This window comes from Garra rufa, chromosome 6, assembly GCF_049309525.1.
Source record: "Garra rufa chromosome 6, GarRuf1.0, whole genome shotgun sequence".
In the NCBI taxonomy this organism is placed as follows: Eukaryota; Metazoa; Chordata; class Actinopteri; order Cypriniformes; family Cyprinidae; genus Garra; species Garra rufa.
In genome coordinates this window covers 2,168,679-2,187,917 of record NC_133366.1, presented here as the reverse complement: position 1 = coordinate 2,187,917, position 19,239 = coordinate 2,168,679, and the positions used below count along the sequence as shown (strand labels likewise).

Sequence of the window (19,239 nt, the reverse complement as noted above, 5' to 3'; positions counted from 1 at the left end):
ATACTGGTGTAGGAAAATGTCATCTGACTCGCTCCTCCAAAACACCCCAAAGTGGCACAATAATATTCAGATCTGGAGACTATGCAGGCCATGGGAGATGTCCAACTTCACTTTTCTTGTTCATCATATTTAGTCAAAGTCAACTTTATTGTCAATTCTGCCACATGTACAGGACATACAGGGAATTGAAATTGTGTTACTCTCAGACCCATGGTGCATACAAGAAACATTAAATACAAACAGTAACATTAAATACAGAGGTAGAATTTAAAAAATACTAATAAATACAAATAAACCATATAATGTATAAAAATGAAAAATACAATACAATATACAAGTAAGATAAAAATGAAAAATACAATATACAAATAGCTACTTGTCAGTTTCTATCTCCTCGTAAATTTGAATATAAAAACAACAGAGCTGGAAATATATCGTTTATCAGCAACACACAGAGCACATGAGGGTGAATAACAGCACTAGTCTTGACTGCATTCATTTAACTCCTCCCCTCACTGCAGCCTATATTTCAGACGAGGAACTTCTCAAACAAGCCTGATCTCTGCCACAGCTACAGAATGGTCTCCTGCGCATGCGCACTTTCACTCTAGGGCAACTCCTTTGAAACCGAAAGTACAGTGGGAAAAGAAATGCGCGTTTGCAACATCGCCATTAAACCCAAAATAAGAAGACGACTTCTGAAGCCTTAAAAACGAACAGAAACATCACATTACGGTACGTTTATTTATCGTCTTCTGATATTTTGTTGTTGTATTGTTTGTGTTGTTTTCGTAGTCGCGTCGCTGTCAAACTCGATCTTTAGTCGTTTTTAACCACCATTTTATGGATGTGACGCATGTAGAAATGGACACGTTCATCTTTAGGGTTATAATGATATCGTGCTCCATGGATTCTGCTTTTAGTTCAGATTAATTTCATGGATTTATCACAGTCTAAATATACAAAGAAAGATGTAAAGCAGTGTTTCTCAACCCTGGTACTGAGGGCCCACAACCAGGGCCGCTGCTGGCCAAATGGGTGCCCTAAACAGAAATGTACTTTTGTGCCCCTCCCCCAAATATCAGGGACGTAAAAAATAAAATAATAATAAAAACACCTACTATAGGGGCCAAAATAGAACTTTATTCAAATAAAATAAATACATTGTATCACTTATCAATTACAATAGTAGCTCTACAGCAAAAAATACTAACTAAAATTACACTTTAAATAAAAGATTAAAAAATTTGAAATCTTAACATTAAAGCAGACAAGGGTTATGATGTCCACACATTTTTGTTGAGGAAATGATAGGAAAGATTATGTGGATATTTTAATTAAATGTTTGGTCAATATTAAACAAGGAATTCGATCATCATGTAAGTGTAACAACTGCATTTACCAGGCCTTTGGTGCCCTTTTCAGGCATTTCTGTTAAAATTGTAATGTAAACTGTTAATTTTGTATTAGATTATGTACTTTAACACTGTTATTTAATGACACCATATGCTCATTATTAATCAATAATCATAATTGCCTCAGTGTTTTAATATAATGCATTTTAAGTCATTTTGTTTACTTAGATCTGCTTCTATTCACATTATATTAAGAAAGATGCGTTAGTCGGGAAATTATTACCGATATTAAATCACATTATTAACGTCGACAGAATAAAATAAAGTTTCACAGGATTATGAACGTACCTGAAAGTGATGCACGGGCTTCATCTTGGGCTTTTTTCTTCTTCTCGGCACCGGACTGTTGATGTCTCTTTCCAGGACCGGGCATATTGTTCATCAATTATTATCATCATTTTTGGCCAAATAGGCGTAAACAAAGGTGATGCTGCGCGTGTGTTTACTAGCCTACTCTGCGTTCACCGTAAAATGCAATATATACGTTTATATTTTTGTTTATTTGTATATGTATATTATTAATATTAATGTATTATTAAAGTTGGTGCCCTACACAGACTGCATACTCTGCGTATAGGGAACGGAGGTACTGCCCCAACACTGCACATTTTGTGTGTCATTAGAAAACATCTCCAGGACCTGAAAGGGGTCTGTCAGATAACAAGACATACAAAATGTGCAGTGTTGGGGGGCGTCCACGACCAGGGTTGAGAAACACTGATGTAAACATTCAAATATGAATATGGTTTTTGAGCCCTCCTGTGATGGATGTACAGGAGTTTTTTTTTCTTGGCTCTCGATAGTTTTTTCACTTTAGCTTGAGCACGTTGATTCTGACTTACTATGTGTCTTAACGCAAACTTTTACAGCCTCCTCACCCACAAAATTCAATTAAGTGGCACACTGCACCATCAGTGGTTCAATATTTAAATGCAAATCTTCCAGTTTTCGGCAAGATTAATGTTGACAGATATGTTGGTGGCTGCAGTTTGTGCCGTTGTGCAGTCGTGAATAAGGTTATTTTTACGTGTTTTTATCATTTCATTTCAATTTTAGTATACTTTGATTTTACGTTTAAATTTATTTCAAATAATTAAGTTTTTTTTTTTTTGGCTAATGAAAATTATTCTGGTTTACACAATAAATGCATCATGGTCACATCACTATTGAGATATGTACTTTAATCACTGCTGTTTATGGATGGGAATAAACAAAGACGTATCCACCACGCAAATCACACAATGGCTAAGTTCATTAAGCTCTAGTCTAGCGATCCCATGCTCCAAATAGTAGGCTAATTAAAGATATTCTCCAAAGGCCAGATCTTTGAGCAGCTGATCGACATCTCCTTTGTGCAGATATTGCAAACATGAAGGGTTGTCGTTATTCAAAGTCTCTTTAAGGCAATAGTCTTTGGGTTATTGATGCAATGAGGTGTTTGTGCACCTGTTGCTCTTATTTTCTTTTTGTAAATATTACTGCAGAACTTCCTATAATTGCATACAAGCTCAGGGAAAGGTGGTAGTATCTTTAACAGTTAACAATCATAATCATGGAAAAAGCATGTAAAAGTCCTTCCCAAACCAGGGAAGTGACGTCGACTTGTAGTTTTTGAGACTAGTAGTTCTCGGGTCAAACGTGTTTTCAAACACTCATGATGGACTTACAAATGTTCCGATGCAGTGTTTTGTGAGTACATAACCTATTTACACTACTGTACAAGTTTGGTAAGATTACTTGCACGTTTAGTGGTGCAATTTACGAGATACATCACATGTACCATTCACTGCTGTAGCAAACCATTCGAAAAACTCTGATATCTCCATTAATGTTCGACAAAGCCGGTAAAAAAAACTTGGGATGGGGTATTTACATGGGCTTCAGAGTGCATAGCAATGAAGTCAAATCTACTCCGAACCATCCCTTTAAGCATGATCATTTCTCATGCCAAATTTCAGGAAATGATGATAATTCGATGCAATAAAAAGTGAATAAAATACATGAATGAACATTACTCATTTGTTCAAAATTGTGTCTGACCCTCTCCAATTCTCCCGGCGTATTGCCGTCCAATTCATACCACGTCCTTTATGACATTTACAAATTACAAAAACTTCTCTCGTAATTAACATATTAAACTGAAACAAAACAAATAATATTTAAACATAAATGTAAAACAGAAAAGAAATTGTTTCTGAAATGGCTGCAATTAATGATATAGATCGCACTTTCTCTTTCCGTTTGATCTGTTCTTTAATCTAACCTTTGCCGCTTTTTTATCGTTCTTGAAGAAAACATTTGCCCGTTTGGTGATTAAATAAACTATTTTAGATTTCTGCTTGAACTACACAACATGTCCTGTGTGTGTTTGATACCTGCAAGTTATCCATTAACGCAGCGCTGCACTTTTGTCCGGTTTCATTAAGGGTGGGTAAAAAAAAAAAGGATTCTCGGATGCATCGCAATCCTCTCTTCGATGAGCTTGTGTTTTCCCCGCATATGGCACGTGCGCGCGCTAGAGACGCAGCGGGCTTCATTGCACAGGATTTGCACTGTGAGCTACATGTGCATTCTGTGAACTTTCAACCGCAGTTTTTTACTTACATATGCCTTCATTTCTGCCGTTTGTAATGCAGTACTATTAGATGCACAAAACTCGCGCACTGACAGACTTTCACTTGTGCTTCTTTGGGTTTGTTCGTCCTAAAAAGCTGGTTTGCGGATGCGGTTAAATGCACTTGCATTTTCGAATACTTTTAAACGAAACTGATGTACAGTACACACAGTCAGTTATGTTTTTAGAGCAGTTCAAAACATTTGATAAATCGAAATAGATCTGTGCATTCGTTTTAATGCAGCCTGTTAAAGAAGCTACTGTCTACGATCTCATCAGCAATAATCAAATGATAAAGAAAAAAGAACACTTATTTTAAATAAGTAATTGTTTAAAAAAGTAGCCTGCTTATATAATGGAAAAACCAATTAGATATAAATTGTAAATGAAAATGTAGCCATGTGCAGTAATATTGAAAACTGAGAATGTGATGCATGGTTATATTTAGTTGATATTGAAAATTGTAATTAAATTGAATCTTAATTTTAAGATGGCAGTAGGCCTACTGACATACAGAGATTCCAAATATAAACAAAAGGCATAAAACCTGCAATTTTACATATTGTTAAAATGTAAAGATTCACACCCCTTAGCAATGACCCCATTTGTAACATCAACTAAGATTGATGAAAGCTGTAGAATAGAAGTGTTGTTCCTTGTTAGAGTGTGTACATTTCAACATTTACTGTAATATTGTTAAATTTAAAAATTAGTTTATTTTGTTAACATTAATGAACTATGAAATAACTTTAATGATCAATATATAATTAATATTAATATTTTTATTTATTTACAAAGTATGGTTTAGTATTTTTTTTTAAATAGTAGAGCACTATTTTAGTTGCCGTTAAGTATCCGTTTTCAAAAACTATCGGTTAATTAATCGGTATCGGCCAGTGTGGTCCAACCTAGCTATCGGTATCGGTAAAAACCAATATCGGTCCACCTCTACTCGTAACTGGGAGTCCATCGATCTAGTACGAGTTCACGAGTGGGAAATCACGGGTTTGACTGCCGTTCCAGTGCACTTTCACGGGTAGAAGGTTGGAAAAACACGGATTACGGGTTGCCTTGAACGCGGCATAACTCTGGATGAAAAGCTTATCACAAATCGCTTTGTTTGGCTCTGACTGGCTGGCGCCGCTCTATACAGTCATGGGCTGGTGTTAATATGACGTAATGTAACAGTCTATGGTTAAGATAAACATCCCCCCCAATACATTTTCACATTTATGATAGACTTTTGAACACAGTTTTATGTCATCTAAGGTATTTATTTATAGTTCTGGTAGCCAATATATTTATAATTCATAAAGAGAGGTGTTTTTATGTTTTGTATGTCCAGTAGACAATTACACAATGTGATCCAGCAACATTACAGCAGCATCAGAGACTGAGTGTCTGAATCACGCTCTACATCACTTTATATTATTATTAAAAATGAACTGGACCAATGATAATTCTGATAGAAACTGTCCCGGGACCCTACTGTTGCTATAGTAACGACACAACCTTCACACGCATCTGACACTTTGATTTCAGTGGTGTTTTTTATTTTAGTTAGCAGTTTGCTTTGTACATTAAGTTTAACAACATTTAAGGTTAAAGACCGCAAACGTCATTATTCAGTTAACTGTGCTCGCATGTTTTAAACACTTAGACAACCTGATGTTCTTTACTCTGCAGTGTATTTAACTTCTTAGGTTATATCAATGGTATTTCACATGCGGACACAATTACTACAACATATACATAGATTTAATTGTTTGACCAAAATGATTACTAGAGACAATTTAGTAGTGGCTGGATATTAGTTGGGACACGTCAAAGCATCTCTAATAAATTCTATATCCTACACTCTTGGTCTCTAGTTAATTATGGATAATAAAGGGAGCAGTGAGAGAACAGCATCTCAAAGACACAACAGAGAGTCTCTGAAGAGTGACAGATCAACTCCTCATCCTTCTAAACTCAGTGATGAAGCAGTGACCTCTGACCCCAGGTGAGACACTACCTACTATTAGACAACAGAGAGACTCATAATGAAGTTAACAGCAGGAAGAACTAAAGGAAGACATATTTGTGTTTTCTCATATATATTCCAGCAGGGGGAGGCAGAAATCTTCATCTCCTGAACCCAGCTGTGTGTCTCTGAAGAGTGATGGATCATTGACTAAACCCCCTCCTAATTTCAGTAATGAACCAGTGACCTCTGACCCCAGGTGAGTGTAAATGTGATGGTGTTTTGACAGATCTAGTAAAACTAGGAGGAAACTAATGGATTAATATGAGAGTTAAAACTAAGAGAAATGTTTTGATTTCCAAGACACTGAAAACAATCATGAGATGAAAGTTAGTGCTGCGCTTCACTCTGAAACACAATACATCAGACTATAAGGCCCGGTTCACACCGCATGTTAACAAACGAGTGCATTCACACCGGCAGCAGGAGCGTCGCGTGAGCAGCGCTGAAGCGATGGTTTCGGCACCGAGTCTATTTTTGCTGCGCTGCTCACGTTTAAAAAAAGGGACAGTATACATTGATGGCCAAAATAAATATGATTTCACACAAAAAAGTTCTATAAATGCATAGAACAAGCTTAAAATGCACATAAAACGCATGTCTAGTGAATTAAACAAGAATCGATATCAAAAGAAAATGAAGAATCCAAAATATGTAGGCCTAGGCTACAGAAGATACAAATGTGACCCTGGAGCACAAAACCAGTCTTAAGTCGCTGGGGTATATTTGTGACAATAGCCAAAAATACATTGCATGGGTCAAAATTTTAGATTTTTTTTAATGCCAAAAATCATTAGGAAATTAAGTAAAGATCATGTTCCATGAAGATTTTTTGTAAATTCCTACTGTAAATATATCAAAATGTAATTTTTGATTTGTAATATGCATTGTTAAGAACCTAATTTGGACAACTTTAAAGGTGATTTTCTCAGTATTCTGATTTTTTTGCACCCTCAGATTCCTGATTTTCAAATAGATGTATCTCAGTCAAATATTGTCCTATCCTAACAAACCATACATCAATGTATGTGTGTATGTATGTATAAATCTCAGTTTTGTAAAATTTAACCTTATGACTGGTTTTGTGGTCCAGGGTCACAAATGTGTTTTTAATTATTCAGTTTGGGTGCAAGCATGGTGTAAAAAAAAAAAAACCTTTTTTTTTTACCTTTTTTTTGCATTGAGAAAAAGCTGCTATGATTGAGTCTTGGATTGTATAAAGCACTGTATAACTAAATGTAAAATAATAATAATAATAATTATAATAATAGTAAAAATAAATGAAAAAATTTATAAAAAAATAAAAAAATACACATATGTAGGCTCTAGCGCTACCCATATTTTACCTCATTCATGTGCAGCTTTATGATTAGGGGAGCACAAAGTAACACTTTTTGCGTTTCTCAGTTTGTGTAAATGTTTTTTGTCTAGTACAAATATTTCGCTTTGTTTCATAATTACAGTGTATACGTTTTTTGTTATTTACCCTAAAAGAAAGGAAGTGAAATGTGACAACATGCCCCGCGGGTGGGATACATTGATCGAATGAAAAAAATATATACGACAAACTAAAATATTTGTTAAATAAAATAAAATTATTAACTTTCTCAAATAAAATAATGCCGTTAAAAAATATTATAATAATTAAAAATATTATTAAATATTATTAAAAATAATCTATTTTTGAGTTTGACAATGAACACATCGCAACTATGCGTGGGAACGACCCTAATCGCAACTCACAGCTATAAAGTAGGCTATAGTTCAAAATAACGTGCGCAAATAGATGAAACGTTCAGAAAAACACTCCACTCCCTCCATCACAGTTCTCATAGAACACGAGACACATAAACCAGCCAAAATGCATTGTTTGTGCCCCGCTTCCCTAAGTGCTTTATGATCCCACCAATAAGTATTACAAATACTTATCTTCGAAGGAAAAGGTCTGGGTTGAATCTGATTCTGCAGTTTCATTATTAATTTCATATTTACCTGTAATCAGTTTCACAGAGAAAATCTGATTACTAAATGCTTTGGAGCCACTGCACGCTCTACAAACGCATCCAGTGTGAATACTCTTGCGAGTCTGCAGCTGCAGTAACACACTAGTTACGCTGACGTGAAGCTCACGCTCTGCTCACGCTTGCGGTGTGAAACCGGCGTAAGCCTTTCTGCAATTAGATAGGTGCACAAAGCCATATTGTGATTTAGATTTTAGTTTGTTATCCAGTGCTTTATCAAATCAATAACACACACAACACTGCAGCTGGAACTAGAATTTACAAACTACTATATGACAATGATCTCAGGTACTCATTATGTGCTTTATTTATTGTTACAATTGTTTGAATATCATTTTGTAAGACCTTTATAGCTGAAAGCAGTAATAGGTAGTGTTCCTCACATCTTGAAAATACATTTAAGAAAACAAGAAATGTTTAAGCAAGTGTATTCTATGACATTCTATTTCTAATAATGTTAAAGTTTTTTATTTATAAATTAGATTGAGTTCATTTCGCCCACTCGCACTTCTGTCTGACTGATATTTGATGATTTTATCACATTACGCTGCTGTGTCACGTCTGTTTAGGACACAGTGTTAGAGACCTTTTATGTGATTATGAGAAGTGTAGAATATATTATTAATTGTGAAACTGTCAAGACAAATTAGTGATGGTGATTGAAATACTAGATATGAGAAAATGACTAACAGAACCTGTGATGACAGTTTGAGGAGGAAGTTGTTTAATATCAGAGAGTTTGTTGTCACTGCTTGCTATAGAATTAAAAGGCTTTCGTTTTCTGTGTATTTTCTTATCTGTGAAGCTGCTTTGGAACAGTGTGCATTACAAAAAGTGTTATGCAAATAAACTTAAAATAAAGTTAATATGCAAGACAATAATTTGAAAAAAATAAGAATGAATTATTATTTAATCTGTATTGATTTACAATGTCATTTTAACTTTGTGCATTTCAGTACTTTTTCATGATTTTAATGTATTGTATTTTGTTGTTGTTGTGTCAGCAGAATAAATGAAGTCTCCAACTTACAGTTTAGACCCTCTGCCATCCGTCTGACCAGTACATTCACTCCTGTTACACCGATCCTGGATAGAAATGATCAACCAGTGAATGATGAACTACAGAGAGTCAAAGACAGACTCAAAACCAGCATGAAGAACAAGTATGAGAGATTATTTGAGGGACTGAAACTCCAGGAGAATGAAACCCTCCTGAACAGCATCTACACACAGCTCTACATCATAGAGGGAGAGAGAGAAGGAGTGAATGAAGAACATGAGGTTTTACAGATGGAGAAAACAGCCAGAACACAACACTCACAAGACACTCCGATCTACTGCAATGACATCTTTACAGCCTCATCTGAACCAGGATATGAGGAGAAAGACCAGATCAAGACTGTTCTTACTAAAGGCATCGCTGGAATCGGAAAAACCGTCTCTGTGCAGAAGTTCATTCTGGACTGGGTCGAGGGAAAAGCCAATCAGGATGTAGATTTCATGTTTGTGCTTCCATTTCGAGAGCTGAACTTGATCCGAGATCATCAGTACAGTCTTCACAGACTTCTGCTGGACTTTCATCCTGAACTTCAAGATCTGGACTCAAAGATTTATGAGGAGTGTAAAGTTGTGTTCATCTTTGATGGTCTGGATGAAAGCAGACTGAGACTGAGGTTTTCAAGCAAAAAGAAAGTTTGTGATGTGACTGAGACTTCATCAGTGGGTGTGTTGATGTCAAACCTCATGAAAGGAGAACTGCTTCCCTCTGCTCTCATCTGGATCACCACCAGACCAGCAGCAGCCAATCAGATCCCCTCCAAATACATCAACCGTCTGACAGAAATTCAGGGATTCAATGAGCCTCAGAAGGAGGAATATTTCAGGAAGAGAATCAGTGACCAGCATCAAGCCAGCAGAATCATCTCACACATCAGAAGAGCAAGAAGCCTCCACATCATGTGCCACATCCCCGTCTTCTGCTGGATCTCATCCACTGTGCTTCAGAAGATCCTGGAAGAAGATCTGAGTGCAGAAATCCCTCAAACTCTGACTGAAATGTACATCCACTTCCTGCTGATTCAGATCAACATGAGGAACCAGAAGTATGAAGAGAGAGATCCAGAGAAACTCCTGCAGTCCAACAGAGAAGTGATTGTGAAACTTGCTGAAGTGGCTTTCAATCAGCTGATGGAGGGCAATGTGATGTTCTATGAGGAGGACCTGATTGAGAGCGGCATAGACGTCACTGATGCCTCAGTGTATTCTGGGATTTGCACTGAGATCTTTAAGGAGGAATCTGTGATTCATCAGAGGAAAGTCTACAGCTTCATTCATCTGAGCTTTCAGGAGTTTCTGGCTGCTTTCTATGAGATTTACTGCTATTTAACGAAGAACACAGAGACACTGGCATTCTTTCAGTATGAATTCATGTTTAACAAATTTCAGGCATACTCTCTGTATGATCTGCTAAGATCAGCAGTAGATAAAGCTCTTAATAGTGAGAATGGCCAGCTGGATCTGTTCCTGCGGTTTCTGCTGGGCGTCTCACTGGAGTCCAATCAGAGACTCTTACAGGATCTACTGACACACACAGAGAACAGACCAGAGAGCATCAGAGAAACCACACAGTACATTAAAGAGAGGATCAAAGATAATGATTATCTCTCAGCTGGTCAATCCATCAATCTGTTCCTCTGTCTGCTGGAAGTGAAAGATCAGACTCTGTCCAGAGAGATTCAGGAGTTTGTGAAATCAGACAAACACTCAGATGAGAAACTCTCTCCTCCTCACTGCTCAACAATCTCCTACATGATTCAGATGTCAGAGGAGGTGCTGGATGAGCTGAACCCTATGAAATACAACACATCAGATGAGGGCAGAAGAAGACTGATACCAGCTGTGATCAACTGCAGAAAAGCTCTGTGAGTGTTTAATCATTAACTAAAGTATCACATTTAATAATGAATCTGACACCTTTAAAATAAATGTTCCTAAATGAGGGATTTTCTCCTAAATAACAGGCCAGAATCTTAAATGAGTCACAACACTCTTAATACAGTAGATAGTTGATCAAAATGTGTGTTAGTGCTGCAGTAAATACACTCAGTCTGATGTGAAACTCATTCATTAAATCAGCAGCAGATGAAGCAAAGAGACAGACACTATTCATCAGTAAAGCTGGAATTCAGATATTTTTACTTGTGAATGAAGATAAAATAGTGACATACATTACTGGTAATATCAATAGCAATAATAATATAACATTATAACATTTAATATTCTCTAATTATTCATAATAATGTTTAATGTTCCAGCTGTTTGACTGCTGTTACAGTGAATGCAGTGCTGAAGTGTGTTTACTCTTAACTGTACAGCACTAGCCTGTAACGGGAAGAATGAGAGGAAGCAAGAATGCAGGATAACCAGTTTATTGAAGGTAAGCAAGATGAAACACGATGACAATGGTGGTGGTGAAGATCTCCCGGCTGAGTGGCACAGAGGCTAGATGGCAGGTGAGATGACGAGTGAGAAGTCCGTGGTGCAGGCGTGAATCCAGTGAACCCAAGACAACGACAATCCCACGACGAATTCCACACACGAAGACAAATCCAACACGTACATCCAACAACGGTGATCTAGGAGAACAATCTGACGGGGAAGAGGAGATCTGGGTGAGTATAAATAGCCGTGGGGAAATGCATGACACCTGGTGAAGGACTGATTGGCAGCTGCGCTGAATCAGAGAGACGCACAACGTAATGACGCACATACATACACACAGATGACGCGACATGAGGACACGGCAGATGTGAGAACCGTGACAGTACCCCCTCCCCTAGGAACGTCTCCTGACGTTCCCAGACTCGTGTACCTGTTGATTGAAATCATCAATAAGGGAGTGATCCAGAATGTCTCTGGCAGGTACCCAACTTCTCTCCTCCGGACCGTAACCTTCCCAGTCCACCAAGTACTGAAATCCGCGTCCCCTCCGCCTCGAGTCCAGAATACGATTGACCGAATAGGTTGGTTCCCCGTCTACGAGTCGCGGCGGTGGGGGAACCGGGACTGGCGGATTAATACGTGCAAAGAAAACAGGTTTAATTTTGGAAACATGAAACACGGGATGAATTCTCCTGTACACTGGAGGAAGTTTGAGGCGGACTGCCACCGGACTAATGATCTTGGTGACAGGAAACGGGCCAATAAATTTGGGAGCAAGTTTATTCGAAACGGAACGCAATGGAATATCCTTGGTAGAAAGCCACACTTTAGAACCGACGACGTATACGGGAGGCTTAGACCGGTGGCGATCGGCTTTAGCCTTGGTGCGCTCTCCCACTCGGACCAGAGTCTCACGGGCTCTGGTCCAAGTGCGATGACACCTCTGGACAAAGGCGTGGGCAGAGGGAACCGCGACTTCGGATTCCAGACTGGGAAAAATTGGTGGCTGGTACCCTATACTACATTCAAATGGAGATAGGCCCGTGGCAGATACTGGCAACGAATTGTGGGCGTACTCCACCATAGACAGCTGCTGGCTCGAGGAGGAAGGATTTCTAGCGACCATGCATCGTAACGTTCTCTCCAAATCTTGGTTGGCTCTCTCAGTTTGTCCATTGCTTTGAGGATGGAACCCCGAAGAGAGACTAACAGTGGCCCCCAGAAGTTTACAAAACTCTCGCCAAAATTTGGACACAAATTGGGGTCCTCTGTCGGAGACCACGTCCGTCGGGAGGCCATGTAACCGAAAGACGTGGTCTACGACTGCCAACGCTGTCTCCTTGGCTGAAGGTAATTTGGGCAAGGGGATAAAATGAACCGCCTTCGAGAACCGGTCCACCACGGTCAAAACAACCGTGTTACCCTGGGAGGGTGGGAGGGCGGTAACAAAATCTAGAGCGATATGGGACCAGGGTCTCGAAGGGATTGGCAGCGGTTGTAGGAGCCCATCTGGAGGTCTGTTAGAGGTCTTACCAATGGCACAAACTGAGCAAGCCAAAAAAAAAACTGCGAACATCACGAGCCATAAGAGGCCACCAAAATCGTTGTTTGACCAAATGTAAGGTGCGACTAACCCCTGGATGACACGCCACATTGGAAGAATGTCCCCACTGGATAACTTCAGACCGTAAGCACTCTGGTACAAATAAACGGTTCGGTGGGCAACCGGCCGGAGGCGTTACCCCATGTAAGGCTGTCTTAACCTTCGATTCGACCTCCCAGATGAGGGCAGAGACAATAAGTGTCTCAGGAAAAATACCCTCGGGAGTGGACGGGCGATCGGAGCGGTCAAAAATACGAGATAAGGAATCGGGTTTGGTGTTTTTAGAACCCGGGCGGTACGATAAGGTAAAATTGAAGCGTCCGAAAAAAAGTGCCCACCGAGCCTGCCTAGAGTTCAATCTTTTGGCAGTTCTGATGTACTCTAAATTCTTGTGATCAGTCCAAACAATGAAAGGTACCCCCGACCCTTCCAACCAGTGGCGCCATTCCTCCAACGCTAGCTTGACTGCCAACAGCTCTCTGTTACCAATATCATAATTAGATTCAGCTGGCGACATACGATGTGAGAAAAACGCGCAAGGATGCATCTTGTCGTCCGTGGGTGAACGCTGGGATAGCACCGCACCTACCCCCACCTCTGACGCATCGACCTCCACCACAAACTGACGTGATGGATCAGGGGTGACAAGGATGGGAGCCGAAACAAAGCGACTTTTCAGTTTGGCAAACGCAGCTTCTGCTGCGTCTGACCACCTGAACGTCGTTCTGGGGGAGGTCAAGGCGGTCAGAGGTGCGGCTAGTTGGCTGTAATTGCGAATAAAACGCCGGTAAAAATTGGCAAAACCCAGAAACCTCTGTAGGGCCTTACGGGAATCTGGGGTTGGCCAATCCACCACAGCTCTAACCTTCTCGGGATCCATGCGCATACCCTCGGCCGACACGATGTACCCTAGGAAAGGAACAGACTGTGCATGAAAATCGCATTTCTCCGCCTTGACAAAAAGCCCATTCTCTAACAGCCGCTGAAGCACTCGTCTGACGTGTTGAACGTGTTCCTGGAGAGAAGAAGAAAAAATCAATATGTCGTCCAGGTAGACATAAATGAACTGATCTACCATGTCTCTCAACACGTCATTGACGAGTGCCTGGAAGACCCCTGAGGAGTTGGACAAGCCGAAGGGCATGACCAAGTATTCAAAGTGCCCCCTGGGGGTGTTAAAGGCAGTCTTCCACTCATCTCCCCCCCTGATGCGGACCAAATGATAAGCATTTCTTAAATCCAATTTCGTGAAGACGGACGCTCCCTGCAACCTCTCGAAGGCTGAAGATATTAACGGCAAAGGATAAGTATTCTTTACCGTAATATTATTCAGCCCTCGGTAATCAATACAAGGTCGCAGAGATCCGTCCTTCTTCCCCACAAAAAAGAATCCCGCCCCCGCTGGAGAAGAGGAGGGTCGTATGAGCCCGGCTGCTAGAGAATCAGAAATGTATTTCTCCATAGCCTCTCTTTCAGGAACTGAAAGTGAATATAACTTGCCCTTAGGCGGAGACGTACCTGGTAATAAGTCTATAGCACAGTCATAGGGACGGTGAGGAGGGAGAGAAGCAGCCCGAGACTTACTGAACACTTCCTTCAGGTCGAGGTACTCCGTGGGCACGTTACTCAGATCCGCCGCCTTCTCCTGAAACACAGAACTAGAAACAGATGAACAAGCAGACACAAGACAAGACTCATAACACTTAACGCTCCATTCAGCCACCGACTTCAGCTGCCAATCAATCCGGGGGTTGTGTTTAATGAGCCAGGGATGTCCAAGAACAACGGGAGCGTGAGGGGAGTCCAAAATGTAAAATGAAATACTCTCACGGTGGTTGCCAGACACCGTGAGAGTAACAGGATCAGTAATAGAGGTGATGGTGGGAAGGGAGTGGCCATTGAGAGCGTGGACGGCGATGGTTTCTGTGAGGGGATGAACAGGAACATGATTATGCAGTGCAAAAGAAAAATCCATGAAGTTACCCTCGGCTCCCGAGTCCAGAAGTGCAGTGCAGTGCAGGTCCTGTTGCTGCCATCTAAGCCTAACCGGGAGGAGCGTGGAGGTGTTGCTGGACGAGGACTTGGTAGCGGAGATCCCACCCGACAGTAGCCTCATACTTACTGCCGGGCTGGCCCTTTTACGGGGCAGCTAAAGGCGAAATGGCCAGCTGCTCCACAATAGAGGCAAAGGCCCTGGGACCTCCGCCTCTCCTTCTCCTCCCGAGAAAGCCGAGCTCGACCCACCTGCATGGGCTCGGGATCGTTGAATGGGCTGACCGCGTCGCTGCCGCTGGCTCGAGGTGGAAAGCCCTCCCCAGGGGGGAGCCGAGCGGATGTCCATCGTCGCTCGGCTCGGGAGAGTCGAGCATCTACCCGCAGAGCCAGGTCTATCAGGCCGTTGAGGTTGGCGGGTAGGTCCAGGGCGTAGATCTCCTTCTGAACGCGGTCAGCCAACCCATGCAGGAACATGTCCCACTGCGCTTCCTCGTTCCACTGACACTCCGCCGCCAGGGTACGAAACTCAATGCTGTAATCAGAGACGGATCTCCCCCCCTGTCGGAGATCCGCCAATGTCCGCGCAGCCTCTCTGCCAGAGGCCGCGCGGTCGAAGACCCGTTTCATCTCGGCGGAGAGTGCTGAGAACGAGGCGCAACAAGGATCTTGGTTTTCCCACACCGCCGTTCCCCACAATGCCGCCCTCCCCGTCAACAGGGTGAGCGCGAACGCCACCTTGCTTTCCTCACTAGGAAATGTGCGGGGTTGTAACGTAAAGTGCATCGAACATCTAGTGAGGAAAGCTCGGCAGAAGTTCGGCTCACCTCCGTACAGTTCCGGTGGGGGAAGGCGGGGCTCCGGCTGATGTGACGCCCCAGATGGTCCGGATGGGGCGATCGGAGCAGGCGGGGCAGGCGGTGTGAGCGGCGCAGTGGGAAATTGCATCTGGCGCAAAGACTGGGTCAGCTCGGACACCTGTGCCACTAGGGTGTTGATGGCATTCCCTGAGATGGCGGTGTTCCTCTCTTGAATCTCCAGCCGGGAGATGCATTCGCGGAGTGCGTCCTCCGCGGTGCCCTGAGTGGTGCCTGCTGCTTCCATAGATGGTCAGATTGTTCTGTAACGGGAAGAATGAGAGGAAGCAAGAATGCAGGATAACCAGTTTATTGAAGGTAAGCAAGATGAAACACGATGACAATGGTGGTGGTGAAGATCTCCCGGCTGAGTGGCACAGAGGCTAGATGGCAGGTGAGATGACGAGTGAGAAGTCCGTGGTGCAGGCGTGAATCCAGTGAACCCAAGACAACGACAATCCCACGACGAATTCCACACACGAAGACAAATCCAACACGTACATCCAACAACGGTGATCTAGGAGAACAATCTGACGGGGAAGAGGAGATCTGGGTGAGTATAAATAGCCGTGGGGAAATGCATGACACCTGGTGAAGGACTGATTGGCAGCTGCGCTGAATCAGAGAGACGCACAACGTAATGACGCACATACATACACACAGATGACGCGACATGAGGACACGGCAGATGTGAGAACCGTGACATAGCCAGTATTTTAGATTATTATACATTTAAAGTGGTCTGCATTCAGTGGCGGAGCCAGAGGGGTTTTCATTTTTATTTGCTGCTGGCAGTAGCTGATGCTGATTGACATCTCATTTGTCTAAAGAAGTTTTAGAATTTTGCCGGTAACGCTGCTTAAGCCATTTTCAAATCAAGACGAGCCAAAGACATGAGCATGGTTTCAAGGTAAGACGAATAATAAAACATCATATTTAAAATACGTTTTATAGTTTATCATAAGGTTTGTTTGCTGGGTAACGTTTATTATCCGTTGTGTAAATTAACATCATAAAACATATGTAAAACGACATCAGTTAACTTAATGAGATTAGAGAGATCAATTCACACTTTAGACAGTTAACGCTATACTTCATCTGTGCTATAGTATTACATGTACATACCATGTATGTACGGGGCTCGAAATTGCAACCGTTTTGTCGCATATGCTCCCAAAATTTAATCATATTTTATGCAAGAGCGAGAAATTGTTGTGGTGCGACTTGGTTTCATTTCTTTACAAAACTTTCGCTAGCCTTACTGCTGCACAGACTGCTGTGAGCTGATGCTGTGACAGATCACTGTTTGCTCCAACATTACATAACCATTTGAACTTAATCTTTACATTTAAAGTCTCAGTCTCAATATAGGCTACTGATACATTCACATCAGATGATAACTCAGCAGCAGAGTTCCACTCACGCAGGGGCGTAATTTTCACTGGGGACACGTTTTTCAAAATCCCGTTGGTGTCCTCCCACTTTCAGATGGTTTTGTTAAAGTAATCTCTTGTATTGTAGAATGCACGCTCAGCGCTGCTGAGAGTTTCACGCGATCATTAAAATGAAACCAAAGTAAAACGCGCACCGCATTCAAAAGCAATTTTAATACCCCACGTTTAGAGAACGACTCCCCAATGCACGAGAATTAGGCTACATATATTATAGAAGTTGTTATTAAATATAAGTATGTGGGCTATAATAAATTGTGTAGTTGTCTATAGCTCTGTACAATGCTTGAAAGATTCGGTCTCTATTTGCACATTGAATATTTAAAGAGTAGCCTACTTTGATTATGGCTGCATTTATTGTCTACACGAATAAGAAAGAACTGTGTCGTTTATTTTTTTGTTATTTATAATACATTTTGTTATTTATGTAGGTTGTTTAAAAATGCAGTGGTTGCCTCTAATTTAAATGGCTGTACCTATAATAGAGAAAATAAACATCTTGTTCATGTACTCATATTATCATTCATTCTTGTCCCTTGCTTAAGGCATAAAATAAATATGTGAAAAAGGCTTTCAGAATCAGCCCATTTGCTTGTAAAACATCGGCAATCAGAATCGGCCATGAAGAATCAATATCGGTGCATTACTAAAAAAGAAATTGGGTGCTCCTAAATTTTTTGGGTAAAAAGTAAAAAAGTAAATTTTGTGCCCTCTATGTAAGTTATTATATTTAATTAACAATGTTATTTGGACTTTGTAAAATTTCTCGTTACATCAGTGAGCAATGCAACTTGCGAGAGAAGCTTCTCTGCGTTAAAACTTATTAAAACCCACCTTAGGACAACAATGTCTGATGACAGGCTAAGTCACCTAGGGATTCTCAGTGTTGAGTCAAGGAGAGGACGCTCCCTCAACATGGATGAATTTGTGAAAGGTTTTGCCAGTTCTCATCAGAACCACAGAATTATGTTGTTTTAAACATACCTAGGATAAGTTTGTAACTGATGACTAAAATTGTGTTTTTCTTTTTCTTTTCAAATCCGGGTTTGATGTCTGCTATGTCTAATTGCAGTATTTTTTGTTTGGTTGTTTTTTCTTTATGCTAATGTTTTTGTAAATGAACTCAGCATTGTTTTTGCACATAAAACTTTTGAATTCCTTAATTTATTATTTCAACTTTATGAGTACAGTGCATGTCCGTGTGTGGACCCCCTAAAATAGCAGTGGCCATCCCCTGGCCACCGCATGTAAAAAATTCTAGCTCCGCCACTGTCTGCATTATGCCATGAAATAAATAAAATGAGAGTAAATGTGGATTACTGTGAATGGGAATATTATGAGAGATATAGGTTTAGTTTTCTAACACATAATTACTTTGTAACCATCACACTGTAAAAAATAACCTATAGAATCTACTCAATAAAATTGAGGTAACAATTTGCACTCAGTTTGATTGGGTAGATTCTATCCTATATATTTGAGTAAAAATACCTACATTTAACAGCTATGACTATCTAAAAAAAGTAGGTAAAGTCTAATTAATATTTTTGAATACTAATTAGCTATAAAAATTGAGTAATATTAACTCTATTTTAGTAGGCAACAGTTCATCTACTAAATTATTATTTATAATAATTTGTCATGATCGGGGCTGTGGATTTTCCCTCAGCCACCTGAGGTCGCTGTCCTACACTGCACTTCCTTGATTGTCCACCTGTCCTTGTCATCAGCACTGATCACCCACACCTGTTCACAATTACTATCAGGACTATAAGTATCATCTCCACTCACTCTGCATTCATGTCTGCATTGTCTCGTGTTA

The 19,239-nt window shown here is 40.7% G+C and overlaps 2 protein-coding genes across 4 annotated transcripts in view; both read left to right on the top strand.

Moving 5' to 3' along the window:
- The first annotated feature begins 616 nt into the window (after positions 1-616).
- The window catches only part of LOC141336087 (protein NLRC3-like), a 34,476-nt gene continuing 15,853 nt past the window's right edge, over positions 617-19,239 (top strand). For 2 of the 3 annotated variants that reach the window (XM_073841593.1, XM_073841591.1), the window contains exons 1-4: positions 617-735; positions 5,901-6,031; positions 6,135-6,251; positions 9,078-10,994. In XM_073841593.1, coding sequence (XP_073697694.1) covers positions 5,907-6,031; positions 6,135-6,251; positions 9,078-10,994 — 2,159 coding nt within the window. In that variant the 5' untranslated portion in view covers positions 617-735; positions 5,901-5,906. The remainder of the gene's footprint in view (positions 736-5,900; positions 6,032-6,134; positions 6,252-9,077; positions 10,995-19,239) is intronic. The other variant, XM_073841592.1, reaches the window with a different exon arrangement.
- Positions 629-19,239, top strand: part of LOC141336089 (NACHT, LRR and PYD domains-containing protein 3-like) — a 129,955-nt gene continuing 111,344 nt past the window's right edge. Inside the window, exon 1 of the mRNA XM_073841599.1 lies at positions 629-735. The gene's annotated coding sequence lies outside the window, so the exon portion shown is untranslated. The remainder of the gene's footprint in view (positions 736-19,239) is intronic.